The sequence below is a fragment of the Ictidomys tridecemlineatus genome, chromosome 2, assembly GCF_052094955.1.
Source record: "Ictidomys tridecemlineatus isolate mIctTri1 chromosome 2, mIctTri1.hap1, whole genome shotgun sequence".
Taxonomy (NCBI): Eukaryota; Metazoa; Chordata; class Mammalia; order Rodentia; family Sciuridae; genus Ictidomys; species Ictidomys tridecemlineatus.
This window is the reverse complement of record NC_135478.1, coordinates 113,392,582-113,401,331: the sequence shown is the minus strand read 5'-3', so window position 1 is coordinate 113,401,331 and position 8,750 is coordinate 113,392,582. Positions and strand designations below refer to the sequence as shown.

The window sequence follows — 8,750 nt, the reverse complement described above, 5'->3', positions numbered from 1 at the left end:
ATTCAATGCCTACCGCTCGATTCCTCGCTGCCCTTATTTTGAGACCCGAATGTCACTTAGGAACTAAGTCCCCCCCACCTTGAGCCGCAGGCGCAGAAACTCAGAGCGACTGTAGGCTCGCAAGAGCTTTTATGGGCGGTTCGACTAACAACTTGCCTCCTGATTGGTTCTTCCAATGGGCTGTCATCTGCCATCTTTACTCAGGGCATTAGGGTGCCAGGGTCGATTTCACGGTTGAGGGCAGAGGCCCAGCCCCTTTTGGCGGCGTCAAAAGCGCCCGGTGTACGTGAGCTCAGACAAGTGCGAGTCCCGGCGAGCACTCGCTGCGCCTGCGAGGGACCCAAGGTGGTAGGGAGGTGGAGCAGGGGTGATCACGTGGTATTAGGGACCGTCTCCTAATTCCTCACCCGCACTGTCGGCGATTCAGGGACTGGAGACATTTCTGTCCCCACCCATAGCCTCGAACCAAGTTCCCGACATGTAACCGCTGACTGACTGCCTCACACTAACTTACAAGGATGCAGACGCCTAGGGCTGAAAACGGCGGCCTTCATAACGAGTTGATATTAATTTTCCCAGTATTTATTTGATGATAAAAGATGATTATTAATGAACATCTAGGCACCACGCCAAGATCCTCGTGCTTACTGACTTGAATTGTTGCAAAGATTTAAGGGCTAAGCAAATGCAAAGCTCTTAGAAAAGAGCCCGGTACAAGTGAGGGCTCAGTAAATATTGGTTACTCTCATTTTTTATAGTTAAGGGAACTGGGGCTCGGGGAGGCTAGTGTATGATAGACGGAACAACTGAGATTTTGACCCAGGACGGCTTGTTCCTAATGGCCTTGTCCTTGCCCCAGGATTCAGATTTTTAGTAAAGTGCACTCCTTGCTCACATGGTAAACAGATTCAGTAAGGGTTCCCCCTGTTGTAATCACTAGCCCCTAAGTTCTCGCCTGTTCTCATTTCCCTGAAGTTTTGTACCCCATCCTTGTTTCCCTTGTCTCATTCGTGCATTTATTTAACGTCCTGCCCCCAAAAGGTTCAGTGTGGGTGCATAATGATCCAGTTAGTGCTTGATAAGATAAACCTGGAACCTCCTGAGAGGGACTGCAGAATCGGGCATCCACCCTCTAGGCCACTCGCCATTCACTTCCTTCCCAAACCTCCTTTACTGAGCTCTCCTTAAGAGCATAGGATCTGAAGCCACACTGTCTAGATTTAAATCCCAGTTTCACTACTTGGCAGCTGTGTGTCCCAGGAAAGTGACCCACCTTCTTTGTGACTCTATTTCCCCTTCTGTAAAAGAGGATCATAGTTGGTGGGAGGGCTTAAGGAACTAAGCTGTTTAGAATCCTTAGCTAATGTCCCAGCTGGTAGTAAGGGGGTCCCGGGGTTGTAGCTCAGTGGGGGTGCTGGGGTTGTAGCTCAGTGTTAGAGCACTTGCCTCGCATGTGTGAAGCCCTGGGTTCGATCCCCAGCATCACATAAAACTAAATAAAATAAAGCATTGTGTCTATCTACAACTAAAAATATTTTTTAAAAATAAAAACAATGGTTATAATTAATCCCCGCAACCATCCCAGGGAGTGGATACTAACGTTCCCCCTATTTTACAAATGAAGAAAGTAAGGCTCAGAGAAGTAGACTCTGGCCCGGGGTCACACAGCTATGTGTTCAATCTCCCTTTCAGAACCTCAGGTTCTTTGGCTCCAAAAGCTACAGTCTGTCCTGGGAGAGGTTTTTGCTAATTGCCCAGAGAAAAGGCAATCCATCTGCAAAATGAGAGTCTCTGAGAGGGGCTTGGGTATGCGGGGCAATTTGCAGACGCTCCCTGCCGGCGGAGACTGCCCAAACCGTCCTTCAGCCTAGGACCTTCGGCTGGTCCTGAAGTGGGAGACCCGAGTGTCTGTATAGGTGGAGGCGGAAGCATAGGCAGTGCCAATAGCAGTGGCCCGAGCCGCGGCGGATCGTCATGTCGGAGCCGCAGCGGCTGAGCGCAGAGCGTGACCTCTACCGGGACACGTGGGTTCGATACCTAGGTGAGCGCGGAGTGATTGACGTTGCGACCCTACCGCATGGCAGGGGAGCAGGAATTCCCAGGTGCCATTCCGGGGCCTGGAGGAGACGGGAGAGTATTTTAGTTCTCATTCTTCCTGGGCCGGAGACTGGGCTCAGAGAGGGCTAGGGACTTGCCCAAGGTCACACGACACTGATGGGTTCAGCTCTGCCCTGGGGGTCTCTGCTGGTCAGCCCTCCAGAAAGAAAACTCCAGCCGGATGAGTGGGTTGCCCTCTTTGGCATCCTGGAGCCTAACTATGGAGTCAGGGCATCTGTACTCCCATCTCGGCCCTGCCACTCAGTTGGTTCTATGTGAGCCTCAGTTTCCTCCTTGACAAAAATGGCTCAACATGAGGGCCTCTCTCATTGGGTGGTGGTTGTAAGAGTGGAATGAGATAAAGCACAGAAAGGCCTGGCACAGGGTGAGTATCTGGTCATTGGGGTTGCTCTTGATCAGTCTTTGGCTATCTGTCACCTCATTAGTGCCCGCTTTCAGAACCAAGGCTAGGAAATATAATCAGAGAGCCACGATAATTGTGGCTCTGCCCAATCTTCCCATCAGTGGGCCTGGAGTTGAAGTGGGAAACCGAGGTTTATAGAGGTAGTCATTGCCTAAGGTCACCCTGCTGCAGAATAGGATTAGAACCAGTTCTTTCCAGCGCCCCCTGGTGGAACAGTCCATGGGTTTGAGAATTAAATGTCCCCTCCAGGTTACGCGAATGAGGTGGGGGAAGCTTTCCGCTCCCTGGTGCCAAAGGCTGTGGTGTGGCTGAGCTATGGTGTATCCAGCTCCTATGTGCTGGCGGATGCCATTGACAAAGGCAAGAAGGCCGGAGAGGTGAGTGTTAGCTTTCCTTCTCAACCCCCACCCCAGTGCACTCCAGGTGTGGGTGTGGCTCAGTCTACAGCTTTACAAGTGATAAAGTCCGTACTCCAGTCCTGTTTGTAAGAGAGTGCACCTCACTCCCATACCTGGAGGTGGCAGTCTATACCCGACTCTTGGATGTGGACAAGGCCATCCTTAGTTCTGACTGTGGTATATAGGCCAGAATCCAAAACTAGAACAGTTCCTTGGCCCTGATGCCTCCCCATGGCTGGTCACTTCCCCTCCTTGGTCCAGGCTCATGCTCCTTGTCTACAGAATTTTTTGCCTCTACCCCAACTGGTTTAAGTTTCTCTCTGCCCACCAGGTGCAGGGTCCTGAAGCAGGCCGCAGCACCAGGGTGACTGTGGCTGTGGTAGACACCTTTGTGTGGCAGGCTCTGGCTTCTGTGGCCATCCCAGGCTTCACTATCAACCGCGTGTGTGCTGCCTCTCTCTATGTCCTGGGCACTGCCACCCGCTGGCCCCTGACTGTCCGCAAGTGGACCACTACTGCAGTTGGGCTGCTGACCATCCCCTTCATCATCCACCCCATTGACAGGTGGGTGCTCTCTTGACCTCAGGGATTATCTCCTGTGTAGGTAGAATTAGGCTCTGAGAGGTATGGGGCACAGAACAATGGCAGCAGAGGTAGGGTTGGCACTCAGGGCTCCTGAAATGGAAAGGACAATTTGTGCCCTTTTCATGTGATCTGGCAGGTACTCTTATGTTACCATGGATAGAAGCGTAGAGACAAAGGCCTCGAGGAGCAGTGACTGCAGTAACTCCCAAAGGGAATTGGGACCTAAACCCCATCTACTTCTATGGAATCTGTTGTACTGAGCAGGAGTGGACCATGGGTGTCTTGAGGGTATGGGACACAGGACAAGTAATTCCCAGGAAGAAAATGTAGTGTTTGTTACAAAACAACCAGGGGCAGGCAGAGTGGGACTACTTGGAGTGGTGGGTTTGGGGAGTTATTGGTGACAGAAGCCAGACTCATTTCTATGTAAGTTAAGTGAGAGGAAAACAGCCCAGGCTTGTTTGGCTTTCAGGCATGGCTGGATCTAGGCATCCACATGATGTCATTAGGAATCTGGATCTCTGAAGCTTGGTCTGTTTTCCTTCTCTCTGCCCCATCCTGCACCTTAGTGGCTTTGCTCATGGGAATAGAGATGGCCCCCAGCAGCTCTCAGTTTCCATCAGGCAGTTTACCAAGCCCCATCAGAAGTTTTTGAAAAGTAATAACAAAAATCCTAACAAGGCTGTCATTGGTCCATCCAGACTGAATGTCAACCTCTAAGCCAGCCTTTTTCTGATTATCTGGCCTTAGATCATGTGCCTGCTCTTAGAACTATAGGTGGGTGTTAACCGAATGTAGAATGGGATAAGGAGTCTTTTCCTGGGGGAACATAACAGACCTTAAGGCCTGGAGTAAGTTCTTTACCTTCTCTGTGCTTCATTTTCCCCAGATGAATATAGAAAAGGAAAATGGGTATTATGCTGGGGGTTCAAGTAGCCCAAGGTGTGAGGGGCAAGATAAGGTAGGTTTCCATCTGGATATCATTTGTGTCCTGTGTCTAGCAGTCTCTTCCCCTTACCCTGTCCTCCTGCCTCCTATTCCCTCACACCTTGGCCACCTGCTCACCAACCTCACCCTTCTTACAGGTCAGTGGACTTCCTCCTGGACTCCAGCCTTCGAAAGCTCTACCCATCAGTGGGGAAGCCCAGCTCCTCCTGACCCCACCCCAGTGCCTGGCTCGTGGGCCAGCCTGCTCCTGCTAGGGATGTGGACACCTGGTTCCCCAGGGTCCATGGCCCTGACACTGAGTAGGTTTGAGCTGGACGGAAGCTTAGAGACAAAGGCCTCAAGGAGCAGTGACTGCAGTGAGTCCCAAAGAGAGGTGGGTCCTAAACCCCATCTGCTTCCATGGAATCTGTTGTACTGAACAGGAGGGGACCATGGGTGGGCCCAGCTCTATCTTTTGACAGGAAAATGGAAGATAAGGAGACTAAAGCCCAAAGAGGGCAAGGCAAGCTGGGCCTAGGATTCTCTGCCGCTTGGCTGCGTCACTCCTTGGCATCATGGCTGGACAACAGACACTCATGAGAAACAGGAATGGAGCATCTGAGATACCTCAGGAAAGCCTTTCTCTGATACAGGGGCTGCTAGGGTCTGGCTGGAAAGCTGGCCAGGCCCGCATCCAAACCCAATAAATCCTCAAGAATTGAGTTTTTCTTCTGTTGGGCGGGGGGAGCAGGGATGTGGTAGTAGAAGCGGGGCTTCTCCTGGTGGACATAAACTAAGGGAAGAGTGGGCTGTAATCTGAAGAGGGCTTCCTGGTCATGAAGGAAGAGGTGGGAGAAAGAAGAGAGGGAACATCCTAAGAAAGAAATCAGTGTAATCAGTCAAGAGAAACTCCAAATCTAAGGAACCAAAAAGGACTGACTGGCTGAAATGAAGATTTGGGTGGGAATATAAGAAAGGTGTTTTGAGATGGGCAATAGGGTATCTATCATCCAGATCACACAAAGTCCCATGGCAAGGTATGGCAAGGAGTCTGAACTCTGTGCTGGACAATTGAAGATGTTAGAAGAGCTTGGAGAGGGGTTTCCTGTTTACTGTTACTATCACAAAATACTTGAGATCAGGTAATTTATTAAGAATAGAGGTTTACTTGGGCTCACAGTTCTGGAGATTGGGAAGTCCAAGAACATGGCACTGGCATCTTTTCAGCTTCTGCTTCAGTTCATGGCAGAAAGCAGAAGGCAGCTGGGTATTTGCATAAGCAGGAGAAAGGGTCTGAACTCTTGCAATAGTTAACCCATTCTATAGAAAGGCATGAATCCATCAGGAAGGCTCCACCTATGACCAAAACACCTCCCGTTAGGCCACACCTAGTCCAACACTGCCATGTGGAGGAGTTAAGTTTCCAACAGGTAAATTTTGGGGGGACATGCTCAAACCATAAGAAGGGGCAACTAGTGGCTGCTGTTCTCACCCAAGTCTGGAGGGTGAATAAGATGTAGTGGCAGAATATTGGGGACAAAAGCTACAGGAATGAGTGGAAGCAGCCAGGCAAGAGAGAGGAGGGTCTAAATCTAAGAGTCGAGGGCAGGATTAGCAGCCAGAGAGGTGGGAAGAAAATCAGGAGTGCTCCAGACAGGTGACTTCCCATCTGCTTTGGGGGAGGGAAGAACAAACCAGGTCTGGGTCTTATCTGTGACCTTGTATGCTGTGAAGCCTCTGCCAGGTCACTTCCCTTCTCTGATCCTATGAATTTGGGTCTGGAAAGGGATGATGCTGTATCTCCCTACCTCCTGGGCTGGCAGAAAGGCCAGTAGATGATTATGTTTAACCACTGGCTTCTCCAGGGCAGAGGGATCCTAACTTATCAATTTCCACAGTGTAAATGCTCCCATTATCTTCTCTTTCAACTGCCTACATGAAATCACTGAACACAGAGTTGGGAAGCAGTACACGGTAGCACAATATAATTTTGTTATTTCTAGTAAACAGAATGTAGTAGTGCTCTCTTATCCAAGGGGATACATTTCAACGATGCTTCAAATCATAGATGGTGCTATACCCTCTATGTAATGTGTTTTCCTCCTATATATACACATACCCATGATCAAGTTTAATTTATAAATTAGGCACAGTAAGAAATTAACAACATTGTTGGGCACAGTGGTGCACATCTGTAATCCAGCGACTGGGGAGGCTGAGGCAGAAGTATCATGGTCTCAAAACCAGCCTCAGTAACTTAGCAAGGCCCTATGCAACTTAGAGAGACACTGTCTCAAACAAAAAGGGCTGGGGATATGGCTCAGTGGTTAAGTACTCCTGGGTTCTTTTTTATTTTATTTTATTTTTATTTTTTTTATTGTTAGTCGTTCAAAACCTTACACAGTTCTTAATACATCATATTTCACAGTTTGTTTTTCCTTAAACAATATAGTATAACAACTGTTTACATAGCATTTAGATTGTATTAGGTATTATAAGTAATCTAGAAATGACTTAAAGTCTACAGGAGGATGTGTGGGGGTTATTTGCAAATAGAATTTGTTGTTCTGGAGCCAGTCCTACTCAGATACCAAGAGGCAATTGTACTGGATTTGACTGCACCTATGTGACTGCAAGCTTCAGTTTCTTCATCTATTACATAGGTTGTGTGTGTGTGTGTGTGTGTGTGTGTGTGTGTGTGTGTGTGTGTGTGTGTTTTGCTAGGCTTGAACCCAGGGCCTCATGCATGCTAGGAAAGTACTGTACCACTGAACCATATCCCTCCCCAGCCCTACATAGGATTTTTGTTAGAAAGATTAAATGGAATGATGGAAGCCCCGGCTCACCTCTTGGCAGGCAGGTCACAAACTGAAGCAGTTACTAACAATCTACAGTAGGTGGCAGTTCATCTGGGCTGTTAGGGGCCAGCGCAGGGTCTTGGTGAGATTACCTCATGGCTTGGGTCAAAGTGGAGGAGATGGGCCAAGATCTGCTTCAGCCCTGTGCTTCCACCCCCTTTGAGCTGTCAGCTGCCAAAGAAATGGGCCAGCCAAGAATCCCCCCAAAGCCCAACAGCTCAGGAGATGCCACAAAGATGCTACAAAGCCACAGGAAAATTCTGGGAGGGATTTCTCTCCTCTTCAGGACTCTGAAGACTGAGATACTCATATGGCAACTGGGGGATGCCATTGAAACTGGACTCTCAGCCTTTGCTCCTGTAGTGGACCCTCTGCAGCAACTTCAGGGAGTGCCTCTGGCCTCAGCTGGCAGGACCAGATTCTTCAGCAGTTATTGATCAAGGTCTATGTTTATAGTGCTCTAGTGTTTCAAGAAGACCCCAGTCGCTTACCAATGCCTTTTTTGTTGTTGGTGGTGATGGTTTTGTTTTGTTTTGTTTTGGTACTGGGGATTGAACCTAGGGGCACCTTACCACTGAGTTAAGTCCCCAACTCTTATTTATTTTTTATTTTGACACAGGTTATCACTAAATTACTTAGAGCCTCACTAAGTTGCCAAGGCTGGCTTTGAACTTGTAATTCTCCTGCCTCAGCCTCCTGAGTTGCTGGGTTTGCAGGCATGCGCCACTGTGCCCAGATGCTGGTGACTTCTTTCCAGGTTTTTGTCTTCATGAAATCCAACAAATGAAACAATGGAGGGTGGGAATGAAAGAGTAGAGTTTATTCAAGTGGGAAGAAAAGAAACATAACTCTCATGGGGCAAGGGGAACCTGAGAGCAGATTGCTGGACTAGTGGTTAATATAGCTACCAGGTAGGGTCATTGATCACTATCTCCTCCAAACAGGCCATAGAAAAGTGTTAAGGTTATTGGTCCATGACCTTCTGATTGGTTGGGCCCTTTTAGCCCTTGAGTCTATAGTCATCACTCAGGTCTATTCCACTTTCCTTTTCCTGCTGTTCTGGGATAAAGGAGTTGAATAGAATGTTTGGAAATTTTCAACAGGTTAATTTCATGGAAGGGTCTTTACATTTAGAGAAGCCATTTGGGGGGGGGCCCATTGCCCTAAGTGCCTGCCTCTATTTTTACTATCTGTCTATCTCATTTATTTACCATCACTGATAGGGGACAGACAGATGCCAGTGGTGAAACATGAAGTTAAGGGAATAATTCTATAAAATGGGCCTGCTGTGCTGACCCCCACATGCTTTCTTTTCCAAGAAGCACAAAAAAAGCAATTTTCCATCAGCCCTGCCTGGCCTAGGTGGATGGGATATATCACATTCCTCAGTAAACACCTGCTATCTGCAGGAGAAATGCAGGCCCCAAATAATGTCCATAAGAGGAACCCAAGTTACCCTGA

General features: G+C 48.6%; 1 protein-coding gene across 2 annotated transcripts; it reads left to right on the top strand.

The window, feature by feature from the left end:
• Nucleotides 1–87: 87 nt before the first annotated feature.
• Nucleotides 88–5,153, top strand: Mtfp1 (mitochondrial fission process 1). 2 transcript variants are annotated; one of them, XM_005341881.5, is made up of 5 exons: nucleotides 88–2,041; nucleotides 2,771–2,898; nucleotides 3,251–3,483; nucleotides 3,641–3,792; nucleotides 4,590–5,153. In XM_005341881.5, the coding sequence occupies exons 1-4, from the start codon at nucleotides 1,975–1,977 to the stop codon at nucleotides 3,762–3,764; spliced, it is 552 nt and encodes a 183-aa protein (XP_005341938.2). In that variant the 5' UTR covers nucleotides 88–1,974; the 3' UTR covers nucleotides 3,765–3,792; nucleotides 4,590–5,153. The 2 variants fall into 2 exon arrangements, with proteins under 2 accessions (XP_005341938.2, XP_005341939.2); XM_005341882.5 differs by lacking the exon at nucleotides 3,641–3,792.
• Nucleotides 5,154–8,750: the final 3,597 nt, after the last annotated feature.

Bases quoted from the DNA above. Each gene is read 5' to 3' on its own strand.
- Mtfp1 (XM_005341881.5), top strand. From the start codon at position 1,975: ATGTCGGAGCCGCAGCGGCTGAGCGCAGAGCGTGACCTCTACCGGGAC. The intron at 2,042-2,770 runs GTGAGCGCGGAG...TGTCCCCTCCAG, and splicing joins CACGTGGGTTCGATACCTAG to GTTACGCGAATGAGGTGGGG. The intron at 3,484-3,640 runs GTGGGTGCTCTC...GTGATCTGGCAG, and splicing joins ATCATCCACCCCATTGACAG to GTACTCTTATGTTACCATGG.